At 31.8% G+C, this 24208-nt stretch overlaps 2 protein-coding genes across 2 annotated transcripts; one reads left to right on the top strand and one right to left on the bottom strand.

Annotated features, from left to right (window-relative positions):
• Positions 1-9206: 9206 nt before the first annotated feature.
• Positions 9207-18797, top strand: LOC107017696 (putative 1-phosphatidylinositol-3-phosphate 5-kinase FAB1C). Its single transcript, XM_015217920.2, has 11 exons — positions 9207-10700; positions 11349-12131; positions 12211-12364; positions 12455-12799; positions 14192-14803; positions 14884-15215; positions 15347-15473; positions 15575-15739; positions 15875-17398; positions 17541-17807; positions 18221-18797. The coding sequence occupies exons 1-11, from the start codon at positions 10219-10221 to the stop codon at positions 18473-18475; spliced, it is 5046 nt and encodes a 1681-aa protein (XP_015073406.1). The 5' UTR covers positions 9207-10218; the 3' UTR covers positions 18476-18797.
• Positions 18798-19817: 1020 nt separating this feature from the next.
• Positions 19818-23202, bottom strand: LOC107017697 (U-box domain-containing protein 11-like). The gene is made up of 4 exons (XM_015217921.2): positions 22821-23202; positions 21912-22028; positions 21379-21831; positions 19818-21214 (listed from the first exon to the last, which is right to left on the bottom strand). The coding sequence occupies exons 1-4, from the start codon at positions 23121-23123 to the stop codon at positions 20144-20146; spliced, it is 1944 nt and encodes a 647-aa protein (XP_015073407.1). The 5' UTR covers positions 23124-23202; the 3' UTR covers positions 19818-20143.
• Positions 23203-24208: the final 1006 nt, after the last annotated feature.

The raw sequence follows: 24208 nt of genomic DNA, 5'->3' as shown, positions 1-24208 counted from the left end.
TTATCTGCGATACACATTAAGTTTTGGTCTGTTGCTCGCCTTTCACCTTATTTTAATGTATCTGGTAGCTAAAGTATAGAGTATGTATGTAGGTGTATATATCTTTCTCAATATATGATCAAAGACTCTTAATTAGTTGTAAGTTAGATAATATTTTAAAAATAAAATAATAATAATGATATATATGATAATAAAATATGACTTATTATGTAATTTCTTTAAAACAAATTAATTTACGTCTAAAATGAGCTAGTCTAGATATTAATAGTTTAAGTAAACTTATTACATAAATGGTCCAAAAATAGCATTTCAAATCTTTGCAAAAATAACCCAAAAATAGACTACCTTTTAATTTGTAATCAACATTTAGGTCGAATTAATGTGACCCTCTCAAGCGCTTGCAAATGACCATCTCGTTTATCGGCTAATCTTCTACCTTAATCTTTAAGTTTCATTTCATATTATTTAAGATCATATTCTCGATAAACGACAAATAATTTATATCTCATTTAATCACCTCTCACAATATTTTTGCGATCAATTTAAATATACAATATAAATATCAATAGCAAACCCTCCAATAAACTGGCAGACAAAATCATGATTATAGACTATACATTTTGTAAAATAAAAAAACCTCTTTTTTAAAAAAACATTACCACTTTGCTTGTCCAAGTTTATGGTCAAAGTGACAATTTCAAGTCAGTGCACCTCATTTACATTGACCAAGTTGCATTAGTATAAAATGTAATAATAATATACATTGATTAATTAAGATGTAAAAGTTATTATTTGTGCCTAATTTTAGAGGTTTAGGTATTCTTCCAAATTATTCTAGTTTCATACCTAAAAGTTTTAGAGAGAAATATTGATAGATACCCAAAATAAGGCCTTATTTGTTGTTAATTAAAGGGTGAAAAAGAAAAGAAAATGATTTGTTGTTTTCATTTAAATTAAGACATTAGAATCGGATTTCATATTAAAATTGTTATGATATTGTCTTTAGATCTAAACAATGAATAATTAAAGATTATTTGTGTTTTAACATCTGAAGATGCATATTTTTTTTAAAAAAAAACATTATAAATATACGATTCATATAAAAATAATTACATAGTAAAAAATATAAATTAATACTTGATAAAATTTTGAAATATTATGTTCTCTAGTGATGGTAAAAGTGGTTTATAGTGGTGGTGGTAATGATTGATGTTAGCGACTTAGCTAGTAATGTGTTTGTGATAGTTTGATGGTAGAGATGGTTGGTGTTATAGTTACTGGTGTGATAGTGACAGTTAATTAATAGAAGCGGTGATTGTTCTGATAACGAAGTTGGTTGGTGTTAGTAGTAGTTGGCGGTGGCGATGATAATAACTAAAAAATGTGCGATAATCGACGATGTCTTGGTGGACGTAATTGGTGGCGATGCTAATTGTGATAGTGGAGGTGGTTGGTAGTAGAATTAGTCTCCGTGAAGGTAGTGACAGATAACAATGGTGGATGTGGTGATGACGACAACAAAGATTATGGAAAAATGTGTGGTGATTAATGATGTGTTATTAGTGATAATTGATGGCGGTGATAATTCTAACTGTGGAGATGATTAGTAGTAGAAATTGACCATAGAAGTGGTAGAGGACGTGGCTATGGTGACGATGATGGCTATGGTGGCAATAAGAGATACGTTGATAGATATGATAATTATTGACGATATAAATAGTAATGGTTGCTAGTGGTTATTGTGATGACAAAAATGCTTGATGATTGACGACGATAATAATGATTGACAATAATTGCGTTGATTGTGATAACAAAGATAATTAGTGATGATAAAAGGTGATTTTTTTTTCGTACAAAATACTTATGAATGATTTTTATTTTTTGTGATATCTATTTCTTTTCCTAAATAATGCACCATTTTAAAATAATAGAATCGAAGAAATTTAAAGTAAAAAATTCAATACTCCATTAAGCAATATGACATTATTGATTTAAGAAGCTTTCATTTTCTCTTTTTGCAAATAATTGAGTGCATTTTTGAAAAAGAGAAAAATTATTTTTCATTTCAATAGACAAAAGAAATTATTCAATTAGTCAAAACTTTAATCTCTATCAATCCTTTTTTGTCTTTTCTTTCTATTTTTCATGACAATACCACAACTTTTATCCAACAATTGACAAATTTACTATTTTTCCCCTCTCACATTAGTTTGTCATATTTCATTTTTCGTATATTAATTTAATTATATAAAAAGTGTTTCTATTAAAACTTGTAATTCTCTCCACTCAATCTGATGAATATATATATATATCATAAAATATTGATCAAAATTATATAATTTAACTCTCAAAAAGTAAAACAAAACAAGTAATTTTAAAACGAATAAGGTAACTAATTCGAAAAAATTGCAATTCTAAGTCATGGAAACAAATATAGACCACCACTTTTCTAAATGACTATTTTACATTTAAAAAAATTGTGATTCAGTATCTATTTTGAGACGTCGATTAATTAGACTTGCATCGTGTAAAATTATTAAACGAGAAAACAATATTATTACTAAATTTTGTTCCTTTATATTGTTAATAAAACTCTAATTTAGAATATTTCTTTTATCTTTCATCAATTTCCCAAAAACAAATGATAATTTAATTCTAACCCTATTACATTCCAAGAAGGTATAATTTTATTATAAGATTAAAGAAAAGATTTTATTTTGTTTATTTAAGATACCCACCATGTACAACTAATGCTAATATTTTCAAAAAGTAAGATAATGGCTACAATTTAGGAAAATCATATAATATAATATTCTCACACTTTTATTGGTCATACAATGTTCACTTTATTGGATACTTTGTTAGCTTTAATTTATTTCTTCTATTTTAACTTCACACATAAAATTTAAGAAAATAAAAAAAATTAATTTTGAAATCTGAATTAAAAATATATACAAATCTATTATGTTTATTAATTTTATAATTTTAAATATATAACGTGAAAAGTTAAAATAAAATTTTATTTAAAATGTATTCTTTTTTAAATAGACTAAAGAGATAACTCTATATATTTTATTTTTTCATATGTACTTTTGTATTAAAATTAATTAATAAAACTTATGTGGAATATTTCTTGGGAACAATGTGAACTTTCCCTAGAAAAAAGGTATCACAAAAAATAACACCATTTTAGGGTCAAAACTAATGATGTTTGTTGAAGGTGCTCAAATATATAACTATAAAAAAAATTTAGTACTACCTTGACTCCTTCTTAAACTTGGTTAATTAAATATACTAAAAAAAAATTATTATATTTTACCATCATATTTTAGATAATTGCAATGAACTCTTTTTTTTACCAATAATATCATAGAAAAATATCTGAAATATATTTGAATTTTGATTAAAATTATTGTAACAATACCATATTCTGAACTATTTTCAAACTCTTTTCCCTTAATATTAAGTAACTTTTCTCAAACTAATTTGATTATTTCTAGTAGTTAGATTTAAATTCAAATCATCAATAAAAAATAATTTAATGAAATGAATTGTTAAATAATATTCATTTAATCATCAATTTAATATTGAGTAAGTAGAAGAATTCGAATGGAGTAGTATTATTGGATTTTATTTTTTTGGTGGGGGTTGGGTGGGGGTCATTTATCCGCTTAAATGTTATTTGCGTTAAAATAGACAACTAAGAATATGCTGAGAATCGTATCGTAAATCAATTCGTTCGATTTTTATTAAATTTTAAACTTAAAGTATATTTTCTTGCAATTTGTCTAACTATTTAATAAATTTTTCCCCTTATATCAAAAAAACATTTCTTAAAAATATTTCGATAAATTTTTTCACCGATTCAATCTAATTATTTATTAGCCTAATTTTACAATAAACTAAATTAAAGAAATCGAAATAAACTCGATAAATAAAATATATATTAACCCCTCAAATATAAATAAATATAAATGTGTGTTTTAAATGTTGGAATTAATTTTTAGTGGCCAGCCTATGGATCCAAGAATTTAATGACCACAGCTCCCAAAAAGTCATCTCATTATAATATTAAATGTGATTAGATATGAAATGGAAATTAAATATTACTTATTTTACTTATCACATTTTAATTTTTTTAATTTATTTATTCATTATTGTATTATAATCATTTAAATTATTAAACTTTCTTTAACAAAATATTCTTCCTTTTATCTTTTTCAACTAATATTCTTTCTTTATCTTTCTTTAATAAATTTCTAAAAAAAGAATTATCTTTGCAATTATAATATTGAAATATGTGTATATGTCCTTCACTTAAATTTTTATGATAAGTAATTAATTTTTATTATTTCTAAGAATAATTATTACTAACATCAAAATGAAAAATAAAATGCACTTAATTATATCTAATTTTCTAAAAAAAATAATATATTTTTTTTGGACTGTTTATTTTAGTATGAAGGACAAGTTAAATGTTTTGTAGGAAATATGTTAAGTACTACTTTTTTACAAGGTCAAAATAGCACAAAAAATGCAAAGTAAAGTAAACAAAATGAATGTTTTAAGGAAAAAAATGTTAGAAATTACTCCAACTATTGACCCCTAAAAAACAATTGAAAAATGTATGCAAGGAAATATAACATGTATTATACATAAGCATTTAATATAACTATTATATATATATATATATATATATATATATATATATAAAAAAAAATGACAATATACTCAACCTAGGTGATGACTCATGAATGATGATGATTTATAAATTGTCTTCTCTCTTATCCTTCAATTTTAATTTCCTTACATGTAAATGACACAAAATGGTGAAGAAATGATGTGTCACCTTTTATTATTGTTACTATTATTTGAGAAAGACTTTTGTGGGGTTGCACCTAAAAAGGCTAAAACCCTAAAAAGTTTAATTAAACTCATCAATTCAGATTAATTTGAATTTATATCGAATCAAAAGAAGATATTGATAAAAAAGTTTAATTAAACTTATTAATTCAGATAATTTGAATATACATTGAATCAAAAGAAGATATTGACTAATTTTATAATTGATTAAATTAACTTATAAATATAATTTTTTTTGTATTTTGGTAGTATGATTTAATATTTAACTAAGTTTATAAGCTAATTAAATTAACTTATAAATATGATTTGTTTGTGTATTTTTTGTCAAATGCATTAATTGTTTATTAACAATTCCTATACAAACGTGTAACTTATTATTTATAAAATTATTTTTAAAACTTCAAATGATTATTTGTAGCTTATAAACTATGTATAATAAACTAATACAAACGAATTCTAAATTTATTGGAGAGTAGGTCAGATGTTCTCTCCTTATTGTCATCAATATAAAACGTTCTATAAAATTTAAATTAATGAAGGAGAAATCCAACCAACCTATCGCATATCTCGATAAGTACCTAAAACAATTTCTTTTAACACTAAAAAAAAGGCCCTTTAAGATCACATGAATAATATTGGAGACAAATTTGAGAATCTTTTAGGTGTTAATACAAGTAAACATGAAGAAGGAAAAGTTTAAAAAAAAGGGATTCAGTCCTTCAATTAATTGTTTTATAAAAACATTGGAAAAAAATGAGGAAATTTTTCATGAATTATTAATAATTATTAAAGAAAAAAGCCAACAAGAAAAAGAGAGTAGTATTACAAAAGGGGGTGCAAAATTAAGAAAAAGACAGACAAATACATGGGGCAATTAGGCATAAAGCAAAACATAACTTGAAAATTGACACATGGATGTTGTTTTCTCAACAAACCTAAGCCCTAGGTTTACCGATATTTGTTTCAATTTATTTATCTGATGTTGATTTGATATAAAATTTATAAAAATAAAATCTTTTTTATATATATTTTATGATTTTAAATAAAAAATGATATAATATATTAAATTATTTTTGATAGTATATTATCTTAAATATGTCAGAAAAAAAGTTACATTAAAAAATTACAAAATAAAGATAAAAAGTTAAATGGATTAAAAATTAAATTAAGTGCAACAAATCTTTTTTTTTTTTTGGGTTTTCTAGAGAGTATGGATCATATGGTATATTATTCATGATTTTCTTCTTTGGTAATTTACTTGGAATTTTAATTCAATGGGTAGAATTATTATGTAGTACCTCATTTTTGGTTCCATTTTCTCTAATCCAATTTATTTTTTGTAATCATACAAATATTATATTATGATATTAAAATGAATTTTAAAGTCTTCTTTTTCTTTTGGTATAATCAAATATAGTTCACATGTATTAAAACAATGAGAATTATTTATTAAAGTGAGATAAAGATAGGAGATTATTCCTTTTTTCCTCAAAATGGAAAAAAGAGGAATAGGCGTGGATGTTCGGTATTTGATTTAAATTTTTTAAATTTTGAGTTTAATAATTTGATTATTTGAAAATAGCTAGCATCAAAATCAATTTTTTTCAAAATTTTGGTTGGTGATTCGGACGGTAAATTAAATTTCGATTTGGTACGGTAACATATTTAATAATACGATATAGTTTACTGTATTACAAAGTTAATATTATTTCTCCAATTATTTCTATTTTTTAATCCGGAGGCACGATATAATACAATATCAACAAGTAAGAAGACAACAAGAAAAATAAATTGATACAACTAAAATGCATGTGTATTATGAATAATGAATATGTTGATATATGACCTTTATTGAATAAATAATCTGATTCGAAAAAAAATATCAAATACCAAATGGTATTAAAGTCTCATACCAAATCCAAACTCAAATACCATATATATATTTCTAAAATTTTATCCCTAAATACCATTACTAAATGTCGAATTACCAAATACCAAATTACTAAACTTTTTGACTCAATTCGATTATTTGATTTTCGATATTCTATACCAACCCTAAAGAGGGGAAATAAACTGTTTGGACACAACATTCTAATGGGCTACTATTATTAGAGTTACTTCTAACGAAAAAAGTTCTGATGTAACTAATAAATTATTGTTATGTAATCGAAAAATCACATATTCAAATGATAAAAATAGATTTTTACAAATAATATAGAATAAGAAAAAATGCTTATAATTCATTTCTTTTTTATATTTTACGTATAGTAAAAATATAATACATCGAACTGTCAACTATTATTAGAGATGTTGATAAACACTTTTTACATTCTTTTTCTCTTTTTGTTTGGTTATATGTGTTCTCATGAAATGTCAAGAAATAGGAAAAGACATGAAAAGAGGAAAACTTTGGAAAAAAATTATGGAAATAATTATATACTTTATTAATTTAGAGAAAATGACAAAAATGGTGCTTTATTTTTAAGCTGGGTTTAATTTCTACCCTAAAATAATTGCTACAATATGTTATAATGGAATATTATTATAACAAGTCTGACTATATGTAAAGAAAGCAGAAGGCATTAATTTATACGAAAAATCAAAAAGCAAATCTTTCTATTAATTAAAAATTAAATCAAAATTAAATTTAAATTTCAATATCTACATAACACATGTTTGTAACTTTGTGTCTATAAATATTTTTACTTAAATATGATACGACAAATTATTTAATAATGCAATTTAAAATGATTCAAACGATATTTTTACTTCATTAACATTTATTTATTTAAAGAATCAAAACTATATTAAAAAAAGTTGTTTACCAACCATAAGAAGGAAATGAAAAATATATTATTCCTACAACACGCAAGCAAAGTGATACATAAGATAAATGATAAAAATTGAAAATTTAATATTATTTTATTTAATTTAAAATATTAGTTAATTTTAAAACTAATGTACTTTAAACTTTTTAATCAAAATAATAAAATTAATTATTTATATAAAAAAATTCGAAAAAAATATTCTTATCTATTTCATTCCGCTTAATAAATGATTCCTTACGACTTGCTTACTGCAGCTGACATAATTCCATTCTTTGTTTCTGACCAATAGCAGCTCAAGGAATTCAATAATCTTTAAATAAGATTCAGAGGAAGAAAAGATTTATTTAATATTATAAACGAAAAAAGCATATGATTATGTTATTTAGAGCTGATATATCTTTATTATGAGTTATTTATATAAAAAATAGAGATATATATGAATTACTTTTATAACAAAGATATATAAACTTTAAATAATAAAATTGAGGAACATATTGAGATGGTATCAAGTAATCAAGAAAGTAAGGATACTTAATTCCATACTATGTTATTCAATATTGAGAATGTAGTTAAGTTTAACTAAATATTTTCGGTTTGAGTTTTTCTAAATACATAATCGTCTTTATTACAAAAATATTTTATTATTTAATGTGAGATTTTTCGATGCGAATTCAAAATGTAACCGCTCATAGATAAGAAAATGGAGTTCTTGCTGTCCGGTGAGTTGAATATGAAAAATTTAATAGTAGGAAAGATGAATACACAAAGTTTCAGATGTAACTCGAATGCCTTTATGCCATAGGCTAAGTTAAAAAATGAGAAAACTAAAATAACTTTGAATTTTTAGATGGTTTACGTATTTCAACATATATCGAAGCAGACAAAGGTCTTATGATTGATCCATGAAAAGAGAATACTCCCCAATAAAGACAATCCGTACTTAGGGGGACGTAGTCAGATTCTCTGATTTAACATGAAAGAATACTTATCATTCCATCACAATCCTTGTTGGGTGAAAAAAGAATAAGACTTGTATGTGAGACTGTGCATCGAGTCTCATTTCATCTATTACGTTCTCAATCATCAATGAAAAAGATCAAAACACGAAATATTTTTATTAAAAAATATTTATTCAAATATAAATTTATCCAACACAAATTTTTAAAAATCAATCTTAGGTGAATATCAAACTCCATGTGAGAATTAAAAAAAAAAGCAAGAAAGATCCAAAAAAGAGCACAAGTTTAGCATTATATATATTTTATATAATAAATTCCAATTCTAACCAATGAGTGAGAAAAGAATACAAAACAGTTTAATAAAAGAATTAAATAATTCTAACCAAACCAAATAAATAAATAAAAAAAAAGAATATACAACAAGTTCAAAAAAGGGTGTCATTTTCTTGAACATAAACCTTAAAGAAAGATAAAGTGGATAGTGATAGAAAGCAAAAGCTACATAGAAAAAGAGAGTTGTATTTTGTATATATATATATATATATATATATATATATGCATGTGGAACTCTATTTAGCTAAGTTGCATGTTGATATATACACAAATTACAAAAAAAGAAGAGTATTTTAATGGATTATTATTTTAATGTTTAGTTTGAGAAGTGAAAAATGAAATTGAAAGCAAAAGCCATGCTAGAGAAAATGGGAAAGAGAGATAAAATATTGTTCTTGTTGAAGAAGCAGAAGCAGCAGATTATGGTTATAATGTATATGGAGATTAGAGCCACTAGAAAAGGGAAAAATTTCTATTCTATACTCTTCCTTTTTCTCCTTTTCATTTTTGTACTCTTTGTTCTTTAAAACCATTAACAATTCATCAAAAGATTGGAACTTTAATCCCTTTTTGTGTTTTCTTGATCTGGATTCTTTTGTTTTGACACTTTTCTGCTTGTGGGGTTGTTGTTTTTTGGGGTTTTGGTTAGTTTAACTAGTTTATTTGGGTACCAACCTCTGGATTTTGTGTTTCTTGACACTTTTCTGTTGGTGGGGTTCTTGTTTTTTGGGATTTTATTAAGTATAACTAGTTTATATGGGTACCTAGCTCTGGATTTTGTGTTTCTTGTAATGAAAAATTGGACCTTGGGAACTATTGTTGAAGATTCTGGGATTGGTTGAGCTTATGTGTTTAGGTTTCAATATCTATATATTGGTCAAAAGCACTTTAATTTCACTCCTTATTTGTTTTCAAGATTTTATACTTCCAGGTCATTTCATTGGTGTACATACCATAATTGGTCTCACTCTAAATTACTGTAATCTGTTTTCCCCCTTTCCAATATATAGTGATTTTTGGGGGAACTTTTTTTCACATACATTCTTTAAAGAAAAAAGATATATACTTAATGTAAATTGCAGAAAAAAAAAAGAACCCCCCCCATTTTTTGTTGTGGGGTTTGATAGTTTCCATTGTGTTTAGATACAAATTAGGAGAAAAAGTTATGAACTTTGATAAATTGAGGCAGAATTGTGTTGCCATTCTTGGTGGGGTTTACTCATTACTTCCAGTCTATGGGAGTATTTGAAAGTTCAGTTTTTTATTTGATTGAGAAAGTTAAATCTTGGATTTCGCGGGGAACGAGTGGATTAAACATGGATGTTGACAGTGGAAAAATCTGTTGGGAATGCAAGATGAGGTTTACCGATTCTTGCAACAAGTACAATTGCCAAATTTGCAATGGAGTTTTCTGCAGTGATTGTTGTACTCGCAGTAATGGATGTTTTGATGTTGTTGCATCTGGATCAAAAGGGGAAGTGGTTGGCATAAAGTCTTGCAAGTTTTGTTCCGAGTTAAGGACTTGGAATAATGGTGTTGGGAAGTATAGAGACAAAACTTGTCCTTTTGAGTCTCCTAGAGAAAGCACAGAATCAGCAGCACCAAATTTCAATAGTGACAGATTTGATGGTTATTCTTCACATACACCAGTTAAGAGTAGTTTTACAACCTTTTCAGGTCATCCGTTTCCGATATCTCTACGTCACTCGCCAAGCAGGTACGTACTGAGCAAGGGTATCATTTTGTAGTTTTTGTATTAACTTTGTTATCAATGTGATGTGCTTTTGAAATCTGTAAATATTAGATGGAAGAACATATATCCTGCATAATCATTAAATTATCTTATCGTTGATTTAGTTTTTGAAGCCTCTGACATTGTTTGTACCAGAGATTGGAACTTATAATGGTTTTGCTCATTTACCTATATGTGAATTGAACAGTGCTCACAATTGTTTCAGTTGAGTGCAGAGTCCAATCAAACTATTCTTGTAGTTTCTTGTTCTTCTGTTTTGGTTATCAGCTGGTTTTTTTGTTCTTTGATTATCACATTATTTTATTGTCATTATTGTTCTTTCCTCTGCGTGTTGTTTACTGCTCTCCTTTTTCACATTGTTTCGTTGTTGTTATTGCTCTCATTTTTCTATTCCCTTTTTCAAATTGCTTGGAAATGTTTAATTTGAGTTGATGGTCTATCAGAAACAACCTCTCTATCTCTATGAGGTAGGGGTAAGGTCTGTATACCCTCTACCCTCCCCAAACCCCACTTGTGGATTACACTTCGTATATTGTTGTAAGCTGCTTTTGGGACACAGGAACTGTTAGTCTTGTTGGTAATAAAATTTGTTACTCCTTTGCTAATAATCAGGAGTGATGAAGACGAAGGAGGGGATTCAACAAGGCAATTTTTTAGTCCGTCAAGTAGCTATTTTCATGATACTTCAGATATAGATTCGAGTAGTGTTAGTACTAGACATGAATTTTACAGTTTAAGGTCAGCTGGATCAAGTCCATCGGACAGCCCCTCTAGGATTCGTTTTACTTCCAATAGAGCTGGGCATTCTGTACAGCAAGATCAAAATGAGATCCCAAGGTCTCAGAATAATGGTCCCTTTGATCAAGAAGCCTCATATGTTTTAAGAAGGCTTGAGAAAGGGACGAAGGATCCAGAGACTGCTGATGCCAGTGTTGAAAATTTGTCTGTATATCACAACCAGCTAGAGAAGCAGCAAAAGCCGTTCGATCTTAGAAATAGTGATTTCATATGGTTTCCTCCTCCACTTGATGAAGATGATGAGGATGAAAATAATTTCTTCACATATGATGATGAGGACGATGAAATTGGAGAATCGGCTGCAATATTTTCTTCAAGTGCAAACCTTACCACCATGGATAAAGAGCATGTGGATCACAAGGAACCTATGAAAGCTGTTGTACAGGGCCATTTTAGGGCTCTTGTCTTACAGTTATTGCAAGGTGAAGGAGTAAAGTCGGGGAAAGAAAGCGGTTCTGATGACTGGATTGACATAGTTACATCACTAGCATGGCAAGCTGCGAATTTTGTGAAGCCAGATACTAGTGAAGGAGGCAGCATGGATCCTGGTTATTATGTAAAGGTGAAATGTGTAGCTTCTGGAAGTCCAAGGGAGAGGTAACTAGTCTTTTCTTTAAACATTTGCGTCTTAGGCTTGGCTAGTCATGTCTCGTCATTCAGTTTTGTTTCAATGCAGCACCCTTGTTAAAGGAGTAGTCTGTACGAAGAATATCAAACACAAGCGAATGAATTCACACTGCAAAAATGCTAGATTGCTTCTGTTAGGAGGAGCACTTGAGTACCAAAAAATTCCCAATCAGTTGGCATCTTTTAACACATTATTGCAACAGGTAATTGGTGGATTGTCTATCTTTCTATGATTCGAGAATTTGAGATAAGAGTAATTAGGGACAAGTTTATGAGTTCTATTATTCTAACAGGAAAGGGAGCATCTGAAGATGATTGTTTCAAAAATTGAGGACCACCATCCTAATGTGCTACTTGTAGAGAAAAGTGTATCTTCTCATGCTCAGGAGTATCTACTGGAAAAAGAGATCTCTTTGGTATTAAATGTTAAGCGGCCACTGCTGGAGCGGATAGCCAGGTGCACTGGTGCTCTTATAACCCCATCCATCGATAACATAGCCATGGCTAGATTGGGATATTGTGAGCTCTTTCATTTAGAAAAAGTTTCTGAAGAGCATGAACCTCCAAACCAGTTCAACAAGAAGCCATCAAAGACTTTGATGTTTTTTGATGGTTGTCCCACACGGTTAGGTTGCACGGTATTTTCTCTGCCTCAGACTTCAAAAATTATTTTTTCTTCTGCTAAAACTATTATATGTTTGAGCTCTAATTAAGACTTGTATCATGCATATTTCATAAGTACATTGGATTCAAAAAGTACCTTGTGCTAAATTTGTGAAACTCTGTATGGCTTAGCTCTTTGATATTCTCTTATTTATCACCTATGTCTACTATTTATGCAGAACATCCTCGCCCACTCTTACTAAGAAACTGAAGATTGCCTTAGAAACAGAACAAAGGGCGGACTGGTTGTTCTGCTGGTCTCCTCTTTCCATGAATGGATAAATTTCAAATTTCACTTGCTTGTCATGTAATTTTTTTGGAAGTGCTTTAGAGCAGTCTCTTAGCGTGACATGTCCACTTCTTTCCACACTTTTGAATCCACAATATATAATACTCCTATGATTATAGTTATGCTTGCCATTCATAAATGATTTGAATTCACTGAAACTTTTATGCCCTGGACATCTTAATGTTAATTTGGCGGTTTCATGTTCCCAAGAGCTATAATGACAAACATTCATGAAATGCTTATTCATGTAGTGTCTATTGGGGAATCTTAATGATGTAATTGAAAAGGATCAGTGGTCTTACTATTCATGGCAAACCTTGACATACTGCGAAGCTATATCATCGAAATTAAGTGTTTTCCCGAAGGGAAGACAACTTTTTTCCCCGGAAGCAATGGGAGGGAAAAGAGAAAACAGTATAAGCCAAAGAAAACAATAGAGTGAAATTGATCGGTTCTTGTATACTCATGTTTGTCCAGTGTAAGCTAGCAATGCAATCCAAGTGATTCACTAGAGCAAATCATCTTCTCTCATCTTTCTGTTTGGTCTGTGAGTACTTCTGTACAAACCAGACCTACATCATATCTACTCGAAAAATACCTATACTTTGTAATATCACCTTTCTCTTTTAGTTTTAGACTCCCTTGCCTCTATAGTCGACACAATCTTTACTATTATTAATCATTTGTCTTAAACGTACACCATCTGCCATAGTAAATTATCACTCTAGTAAAATTTTGTAGGTTGCTTATGCTTTGATCAGCTGTAGCTAATCATCAGGTACAGTCTAAAGTGCTATATTGATTCTGAAAATGCTTAATTAACTTTCATCCTGTTCTTTAGTCACTGAATTGATCCCTACAATGATCTTGAGTTTCCGTAAATGGTTATGTGAGTTAAAAAAAGGAAAACAAAGATCTTAAGACTGCATTCTCATAAAGGATCATCAGTTATATTTAGTTTAAATATCAAGAGGTTGAATTTATAAACCGATATTGCTGCAGTTATATCTTAGTTTAAATATCAAGAGGTTGAATTTGTAAACCGATGTTAGTTATCCTTTCATTTGACATTTTGTAGGTCTTGCTGAGGGGTCTGTGTTGTGAAGAACTCAAGAAGGTGAAGAATGTCTTCCAGTATGCCGTCTTTGCGGCATATCATCTGTCCCTTGAGACATCATTCCTTGCTGATGAAGGTGCTAGTCTACCTAAAGTTTCTGTTGCCATACCAGAGATGACATCTGCAGATAATGCTATTTCAGTGATTTCTCATACTGCTTCCTCGGCAAGACACCATAGAGTTGGTAATGGCCCACATAACCTTGTAGGATCTGCCAGCTGCAATGCGGACGTCGGGTTACCAGTATCGTTGGTGAAGCATCATTACCCTCCTTTTAAAGATCCAACCACCCTAGATGATACCATTGAAGGATCACTAGTAACTTTAGGTCAAGGGGAGTTTCAACCAAGTGAATCGCCAGATCTGTCAAAGTTTGAGATATCAGATGAATTTGAACCCTCTAATGAATCATATTCAGCTGCTGACAGTCGTCAAAGCATACTAGTATCATTCTCAAGTCGATGTATTCTAAATGGAAATGTATGTGAACGTTCTCGGCTTCTTCGCATAAAGTTTTATGGATCTTTTGACAAGCCACTTGGGCGATTTCTTCTGGATGATCTTTTTGGTCAGGTAAAAGTTTATAGAAGTCATCTTGTTATGTCCAATTTTAGTACTTTCGAGCTATTTATGTATGGCACTTCATGTTCCAGATACCTTCCTGTCAATCATGCAAGGAGCCAGCTGAGGACCATGTCATTTGTTATACACACCAGCAAGGGAATCTTACTATACATATTAGACGGCAACCCTCAGTGAAGCTGCCTGGTGAGTGGGATAACAAGATATGGATGTGGAATCGATGCCTCAAGTGTGCCCGTATAGAAGGAGTCCCACCAGCAACTCCAAGAGTAGTAATGTCAGATGCTGCTTGGGGACTCTCATTTGGGAAGTTCTTGGATCTTAGTTTTTCAAACAATGCAACTGCGAACCGTGTTGCTGGCTGTGGTCATTCTCTCCAACGGGATTGCCTCCGGTTTTATGGGTGCGTACATCGTACTATACCTTAAGAATGTAGTTTGTCGTCTGCCAGTAACGTGCAATCACTTCGATCATTCAATTTTTGGATTTGCATCTGCTATTTAGAGAATAAAATTTCCCCATTTGCTTTTACAGGTGTGGAAGTATGATTGCATTCTTTCACTATTCTCCTATTGATATTCTGTCAGTTTGTCTACCTCCATCAACTCTTATGTTCAGTAGCTATGAAGAGCAGGAGTGGTTACGGAAAGAAACAGATGAGGTGCAATGATGCTGCATGTTTGGGATTTTTCTGGTCGTCTTTTTTATTTATAGTTTTAGCTTCCAATAGCTCTTATTAATACTATGTTATGCTTCCTATAGCTATTGTGCAAAGCCAAGGCCTTGTATGCAGAGATATCCAGTGCTATTCGCAGGATTGAAGAGAAAAGATCCTCTTTAGAACATGATTTATCTGATAAACCTGAGCTGGATGACTGCATCATGGAGTTAAAAGACTTACTTATGAAAGAAAAGAGCGATTACCATGTAAGCACCAATTTTAGATTGATGTATAATACTTCTGCATGTTCCTTTTCAACCCAAATTATATGTATTCAAGTGTGTAGGAATAAGTGTGCTCTTGTTCCTTATATTTGCTGCTTCTGTTTGTTTCTACAACAGAACTTGCTTCAAACTGCTGATGCAGAAACTTCAGAACAAGCGCAGGCAGTGGTTGACATTCTTGAACTAAATCGTTTGAGGCATTCCCTTGTGATTGCTTCACATGTTTGGGATCGTCGTCTTTTATCTGTGGAATCTCTCTTCCAAGAGACCTCCGGTTCAGAGTATACTGGATCTTGTAGTGAGCTGATAGATTGGAGAAACAACGTGTTTCTGAAAAATGGCCCTCTTGAGCATGTCTATGAAGAGACAGAACCTGAATTCTCAAATTTAGATGAATATCCTCAGAAACCTTTTCAGTCTGACGAGGAGGAGACTCATGGGTCACCTTATAGGCTGGAAGAGTCCATGTTTACCTCATGTGAGTTCAAGAAAACGCAGGACATGCATATGGAAGGAGAAAATGCAGTTAATGGAACACCCTTGGAACGAGCTCCTTCAGCTGGTTCTGTTCTTTCTGATCAGATAGATTCTGCTTGGACTGGTACTGACCGATCTCCCAAAAAAGCTCTGTTAGATATGAAATTACATCGAAATGGATCTGAAGCTGCTTCTTTCAGACAACTGAGTCAACTTGATTATCCTCCTATTGCAAGGGTAAAATCACCAGCACGAGTTAACTCCTTCGACTCTGCACTGAGACTTCAAGAAAGAATCAGGAAGGGATTGCCGCCTTCTTCACTGCATTTATCAGCAATTAGATCTTTTCATGCTTCTGGAGACTATAGAAATATGATCAGAGACCCTGTTATAAGTGTTCAGAGAACTTATTCTCTAATGTCACCCAATGAGGCTCAGAAGTTTAATCTCCTAATGAATTCATCACCCTCGTTTATTTCTTATGCATCTCTTATACATGATGGACCCAGGTTAATGGTTCCACACAATGGCTTCAATGACATTGTAATAGCTGTTTATGACAATGAACCTACTAGCATAATATCGTATGCTCTTGCTTCCAAACAGTATAAAGAACGGGTGACTGATAAGACAAATGTGTCTGAAAGGGGTTGGAACACAAATGACATCAGGAAGGAGAATGGAGTGGCCTCTAATGTTTCAAGATGGCAGTCTTTTGGCTCTCTAGACATGGATTATATCCATCATGGAAGCCATGGTTCTGAAGATGCTTCCAGTACAATTAGTTCCATCTTTGCAGATTCCAAGACCTCCCCTCACCTAAGGATCTCTTTTGAGGACGAATCTTCAAATGCTGGCGGAAAGGTGAAGTTTTCTGTCACTTGTTACTTTGCTAAGCAGTTTGATGCACTCAGGAAGAGATACTGTCCTGATGAACTGGACTTTATACGGTCTTTAAGCCGTTGTAAGAGATGGAGCGCTCAAGGCGGAAAGAGCAATGCTTATTTCGCTAAGTCATTGGATGAAAGATTCATAATAAAACAAGTTCAAAAAACTGAGTTAGAATCTTTTGAAGAATTTGGACCCAACTACTTCAAATATCTAACAGATTCTGTTAGCTCAAGAAGTCCAACTTGCCTTGCTAAAGTTCTCGGAATATATCAGGTTGGACCCCCTTTTTCTCTTTCTCTCTTTGTGCCTGTTCTATGCAGCATTGTTTGGTGGTGAATAGAAATACTTCTCCTTTCCTTTTGATAATGTTAAACTTGGTGCAGAATCTTATTTTAATTTATGCTGCATATACTAGGTTTCAGTCAAACATTTGACAGGAGGCAGGGAAACAAAAATGGACTTGATTGTGATGGAGAATCTCTTTTTTGGAAGAACAATATCTAAGGTCTATGATCTTAAGGGTTCTCTAAGGTCCCGTTACAATGCAGACAAAACTGGGGCAAACAGTGTGTTGTTGGACTTGAATCTTTTAGAAATATTGCGTACCAAACCTATATTTCTTGGAAGCAAAGCAAAAAGAAGTCTGGAGAGAGCAATTTGGAATGATACATCCTTTTTAGCGGTAAATGCTCTGAATCTCAAGATTTCTTTTATTATATTAAAGCAACTACTATTGTGCGTAAGTCCCAAACAAGTTCGGGTTGGCTATATGAATCTTCATTGATCAAGTTTCTCCACTAAATTCATCTTAAGCCATCATTACAAAATTTTCCCTATATCTCCTATTAGCATAATAACCTCTAAGTACTATGTAAGAAATGTGATGATGGGAAGGGCACACGAGTCTCCTTTGGTTTTGTCAGCGAATACTTTAGGTTGGCACACTACGATATGGCAAAACGTTTGCTGGAGTGAAAGGTGCTAAACTGATTGAAAATGTTCTCTTAGCTGGTTTACATTAGTGCTGAAGTAAAATGTTTATTAGCTCCATAGAGTTGAGTCGCCTCTGGCTAATGAAGTTTCTCTTCTTGGCAGTCGGTTGATGTGATGGATTACTCTTTGCTTGTTGGTGTGGACGAAGAGCGCAAGGAGCTAGTCTTAGGGATCATTGATTTCATGAGACAATATACTTGGGACAAGCACTTGGAGACATGGGTTAAGGCATCCGGCATACTTGGTGGACCAAAGAATGCATTACCAACGATTGTTTCTCCGATACAATACAAGAAAAGATTCAGAAAAGCGATGACAAGCTATTTTCTCACCCTGCCTGATCAATGGTCATCTTAAATTCATTACAACAGCTTTTATATCAATAAGCAAAACCAAAATGGTATTTGCAAAGAACAGCAGGAAGGGAAGTTGATAAATTCCAGTTGGTCCATTATGTTCATTTTTGTGTGTGTGTAGGATAGAAATAGTCCTTTCTGGTATCTGGCAATATGTACATTTACAAGTTTTTCATCAACAAGATTGATCTACTTTGAACTTGCTTCTTCCCATTCTTTGCAACTTTCTTCTGATGTTTAGACATTGTATTATCAAGTGTTAACATTGTGCTCGAGTCAAGTCGAGTGAAGAAATACCATAAAGAGCAAGTTGGTTAAGTATATCACGGAGATTTGCTTCCTTCTACTTTTGTGTTTGAGTTTGAGCCAAGTCGAGTGAAGAACTACCATAAAAAGCAAGTTGGTTAACCATAAAAAGCAAGTTGGTTAAGTATATTGTGGAGATTTTCTTTCTTTTACTTTGTGTTTGGGTTTGAGTCAACTTGAATGAAAAACGACCATAAAGAGCTAGTTGGTTAAGTACATTGTGGAGATTTTCTTCCTTTTACTTTTGTGTTTGGGTTTGAGTCATGTCGAGTGAAGAACCACCATAAAGAGCAAGTTGGTTAAGTATATCGCGGAGATTTCTTACTTGTACTTTTGTGTTTGAGTTTGAGTCATGTCGAGTGAAGAACCACCATAAAGAGCAAGTTGGTTAAGTATATCGCGGAGATTTCTTACTTCTACTTTTAGAGTTTGAGTCAAGTCAAGTGAAGAACTACTAGAAAGAGCAAGTTGGTTAAATATATTGCGGAGATTTTCTTCCTTCTACTTTTGTATTTGAATTTGAGTCAAAGTCAAGTGATTAACAAACCGTAAAGAGACTAAGCATGAAATGTATCTTATTTATTAAAAAGGGAAAGATAGTCTTTTTTATGTTTTTATGTAATTAAAAAGGTACTTTTTATAAGAGTATTTGTCTAAAGCCTTTGATTACTTTTTTAAACGTCTTATTTATTAGCAAATCATAAACTTTTCTGTTTTTAATTAATGTAGTGTTCATTTTGTTTTCAAAATAGTATAATTTTTATTAATTAAATATATATGTATATTTGTCATTATTTTAGTACATTGCCGACCGGCTTGCACGCGTCTCGATTGATTACATGAAATACCTACTACCTTTCACCAACAGAAACACAAATACCGAGTAACGCTTCCTCATAGACAGAAAATAAGAAGGCTGGCCATTATCCCAGAATCATTAACAACAGATAGCATCACTCTATGAAAATATTATCATACAGATTCTTCTGCAGAAAGTAATGCAGCATCAATTTACAAAGACATCACAAGTAGAAGGATAAAGGAAAAGAAAAGAGCAATTTTTCACAAATCAAAATGTTTCATTTATACAGAGTTGATAAATTTCCGTCACACCTTAGTGTGGCAAACATCAAATTGATCAATTAGTAACAAATAGAGGGAAAAAATACAGGTCAAACGAATCAGTTACTCACTCGAAAACAGACTAAATAGATACACTGATGCAACGAGCAATGAGAATGAATTATTTTCTCATGTTCGTTTTCTCAGATTTTATATCACACTATAAATGGAATCGTGGAATTCACGGTTAGGTAAGAATGAAAGAAGCAATTAATGAATCCTTTCACTGATAGAATACCAGTCAAGGTTGCAGAGGTTTTTGAAGGTGCTCCAACAATGAAGTAGCCTTCCTCTTGGCCCTTTCTGTGCCAGTATTAGCAAGCTCTGTAAGAGGTATAAGTGCACCGAGCCTACGGAGGCAAGATAAGTTCACAGTATCTCTTTTGCACAAGGATAGCAAGATAGCAGCAGCATTCTCTTTATTACGAGGTAGACCTGTCCTTAGTAGATCTATCAATACAGGAATCGTGCTAGCTTTTGCTATGGCAGCCTTGGCCTCTTGGTGGCTGGAAAGAACTGAAAGAATGGTCAAGGCTTCATCAACCATGCAGCTGCTTGAATCTTTCAACATCATTAACAGTGCTGGTATAATCCCTGCCCGAACAGCCCTGCCCTTGTTTCCTTGATATATGCATAAGTTAAATAATGCTGTTGCAGCGTCTTTCTTCCCTCTGGTGCTTCCAGTCTGAAGCAATTCTACCAGAGCTGGGATGGCCCCCGATGCACCTATTATAATTTTGTTCTCATCTCCAAGTGATAAACTAAAGATGGTCGCTGCTGCATTTTCTTTTGCTTCCATGCTTCCAGCTCTGAGAACTTGAACAATTGAAGGAACAGCATCGGCAAGCATGATAAGCCCCTTGTTGTTGTCAAATATAGAAAGGTTCAGAATAGAAGTGACAGCATTTTCTTGGATTTGACTGTCTTCAGATGTCAACAAGTTGACCAACAACGGGATTGCTCCAGCTTCAGCAATCAAAACTCTGTTGTCTGTGCTTCTTTTGGATAGAGACCGGATCTCCGCTACTGCAGCCCTCCGATCGTCAGTGGACCTGCTTGAAAGTTTGCGTACAATTGCCTCAATAGCTGCTATATCCCCACTAACATCACGAAACGATCCATCACTTCGCTTTATTCTCCCATTTGCTAATGCAGTTGGCTGCTCTACGTTGTTCTTTGCACACCAATCAGAAATGAGACTTCTTAAAGCAATATTTGGTGTCAGCGTAAGATCTTGGAGTATTTGCTGAGTTTTTGGGCATCTTGTGTTGCCACCGTCTATCCATCTTTGTATGAAAGATCTCTCGTAAGTCTGTAGGAATAAGAAAAGTCTACATTAAGCATTACTTCAAGAACACTACATTTGAAGATTTTACACCTAAAAAGATACAATTCCAAGAATAACTTCCATCTAAAAGCCAAAGATAGGCAAATATGCAGTCAAATGATAATGTATCAGACTGACGAGGACGGTACCTGTCCAGTGGCCACAATTACAGGATCCCTCATGAGCTCAAGGGATATAGGGCAAAGATACTCTTCAGGAATTATAGGAGAATTGGGCTTCTTACTCTCCACAAGTTTCTTTCTGGGTGAGTCATCTTCCCTGGCCAAACCAGGACTTTTGGGAGAAGTAACCTCAGAATTTTTGGATGAATTCCTTGGATTTTCTGGTTCCTGAACTATCTGAACACAAACATTGCCGTTTGGGTTGTTACCTAAGGGAAGACCTCCAAGTTTTGGCCTAACTTCATGATCAATATTGCCAACATTTTCTAGATGTAAACTTCCAACTCCCCGACTGCCCGACTGAAGCGGATCAATCTCCTTATCTAATGGTTGGGATAATGCTCGAGATAATACATATGAAGCCAAAGGTCCACCATACCTCTCTTTAGCTCGTGTCAACTGTGATCTGACCAATTCAACCTGGAAACGTAGAAACGTTAAGGGGGAAAGCCAACAGAGAAAACAAAATAAACAGGAAAAAGTAAAACCTCAAAACAAACCTGCTCTTGTACTTCTTCTGATATGTCAAACTGGTCATATGGTAAGCTGCCTAGGGATTTCACCAATTTCCATGTTACACATTGAAATTGAAAGACAATTTTCTTCCTTTCCGCATCCTTCAATCAAGAAACAACACACTTTGAGAAAGGCACACAATATTAGCTTGAATGAAACTTGCTACCAAAGAACTTCAGTAAACTGTGGCAAAATTGAAGATATCTATTATAAAAGTTCCATTTAATTAAACGTCATCGAGAAGAGAAAACTTGCATCATTCATTTCACAAGTGTGGATTATGCACAATGTGGCAAATGAATCTAATTCTTAATCAAATCAAACAACTTTAAATCTAAACAACCCCAAAAGGATCTCTTGCCAAATTTTGAATCCAAATTTATCACATCTTCCCAATTCCTAACACAGAAAAATTCAAAGAACCTCCATTCTTTCTACCAAAGTTTATCCACCTTCAAACACAGAACCACAAAAGGAATGCCAATTTTTCTTTTCTGATAACCGAGGTGACTTTGCCAGCTTGAGCGCACCTCAACTAATTCCACGAGATACTCATCACCTCCAACAAACAATAGGTAACACAGTAGACAGAGCTATAGGACAAATGAGAAGATAACACCTAGCATTATCTACCATTGGAACCTGAGTCCTCGTGGTTCACAACCCACTTCATTGATCACCAATCCACACCATTGGGTTTCCGAAATGATCAACACATAACAGGAAAAACAACTACATTGCTAGATTTCACAATTTTCAGCTAAAAAACTTAAGTCTTTGGGAATTCACATGTCAAATCCCCCACCCCCAACTTAACTACCCAAGTACAGATACACAAATTCAAAAAAAAAATCAAGTTTACAAAGGAATAAGGATCATTACTATATACTTACAGCTGAGATCTTGGGATCAAAGTCATTTGCTGCTAAAAGAAGTCTTTTTGCAGCTTTGAGAGCTATGGAGAGATCATACAAGCATGAATCATGGGAAGATGATGAAGAACCCAAATGGGTGTTGGAATCTCTGATTTCCTCAAGCAAATAAGCCAAAAGGGACACTCTTCTAGCTAAATCAGTACAGTCTTTCTTGAAGAAACCAGCAAATCCGGCACCGGAAATTCGACAAACATCATGAACAACCTGGAGAGGGATTTTGGTAGAGTCGCCGGCGACGGCAATGAGTTCTCCGCCGGCCATGGTGGTGGTTGGTGGAGATAGTGAAGTTGGATTCCGGTATCTATACAACCACAATGCAACAACTATGTGGGTACCAATGGGGGGTTTATGAAGCTTGGGTTAAAATGGGGGGGGGGGTTAAGGGGTGGTTTTTTTTAAAAAAAATTATTATTATTTTATTTTATTTTTTAAAAAAAAGGAGGAAATTAAGGGGCAACTTGGTCTCAAATATTAATCTTTGTACCAAACTAAATTTTAAATAATATAAAGATAAAATATATGAGATATACCAATTAAAAAGTATTAGAATGTATGGCAAAATGTTAATATTAGAGAATTTCAACTTGAATTTTGAAAAAGTATCATGAAAAAAATAGTAAAAAGAATTTGTGAATTATATCATCTTATAAGATAGACATGTGTAATATATTAAAAATATTTTTTTGAACCTTGTGGTTAAAGAAAACTTAGGTTATTGAGTTTATAAATTTTTTTATTAAATTCTGGATAATCTATTTTATATATTAAGTAAAATTTAGAATACAAATATAGAATTTGATCAAAATTAACGAATTCTTCTAAACTTATAAATGAATCTGTAATTTTACCCATACTTGTATTCTTAAATATGTTATTCAATCTCTATCGTTATAAATAAAACAAGTGTATTACAATTAAAATTTACTAAATATATTTTTTTTAAAATTAAAATTAAAAATATAGACGGAAATGAATGAAGTAAAACAAGAAATGGGTAGCAAAAAGAAGATAATGTAGTAAATTAATTTTAAAAATAGAAAGAGGAAAGAAATTCTATAATTTTGATTGTTTACTCAAAAAAAAAAAGGAATGTACAACTGAATTTATATTCAAAATTTTTAAAAATGTGAGGATTGAATTGATTGAGGTAAAAACCAAAAATATATAAACAAATTTTTTTTTAGATAAAATATAAGCTAAGATAATATGAATAAATTATATAAGATTAAAAAAATATAATTTATATTGTTTTAATTTGTAACTGTATCATTAATGGTAATATTTATGAGAATACTTAACAAAAATTTCAAAGGCTGACTAAAATTCTATTGATTTTATATAGGGGT

Source organism: Solanum pennellii, chromosome 4 (genome assembly GCF_001406875.1).
Source record: "Solanum pennellii chromosome 4, SPENNV200".
Lineage (NCBI taxonomy): Eukaryota > Viridiplantae > Streptophyta > Magnoliopsida > Solanales > Solanaceae > Solanum > Solanum pennellii.
The sequence above is the reverse complement of the archived record's forward strand: the minus strand, read 5'-3'. Positions and strand labels throughout refer to the sequence as shown.

Bases quoted from the DNA above. Each gene is read 5' to 3' on its own strand.
- LOC107017696 (XM_015217920.2), top strand. From the start codon at position 10,219: ATGGGAGTATTTGAAAGTTCAGTTTTTTATTTGATTGAGAAAGTTAAA. The intron at 15,216-15,346 runs GTGCGTACATCG...TTGCTTTTACAG, and splicing joins GATTGCCTCCGGTTTTATGG to GTGTGGAAGTATGATTGCAT. The intron at 15,740-15,874 runs GTAAGCACCAAT...TTTCTACAACAG, and splicing joins AAGAAAAGAGCGATTACCAT to AACTTGCTTCAAACTGCTGA.
- LOC107017697 (XM_015217921.2), bottom strand. From the start codon at position 23,123: ATGGCCGGCGGAGAACTCATTGCCGTCGCCGGCGACTCTACCAAAATC. The intron at 21,832-21,911 runs GTTTGTTTTGAG...CTACGTTTCCAG, and splicing joins CAGAAGAAGTACAAGAGCAG to GTTGAATTGGTCAGATCACA. The intron at 21,215-21,378 runs GTACCGTCCTCG...TTATTCCTACAG, and splicing joins TAATTGTGGCCACTGGACAG to ACTTACGAGAGATCTTTCAT.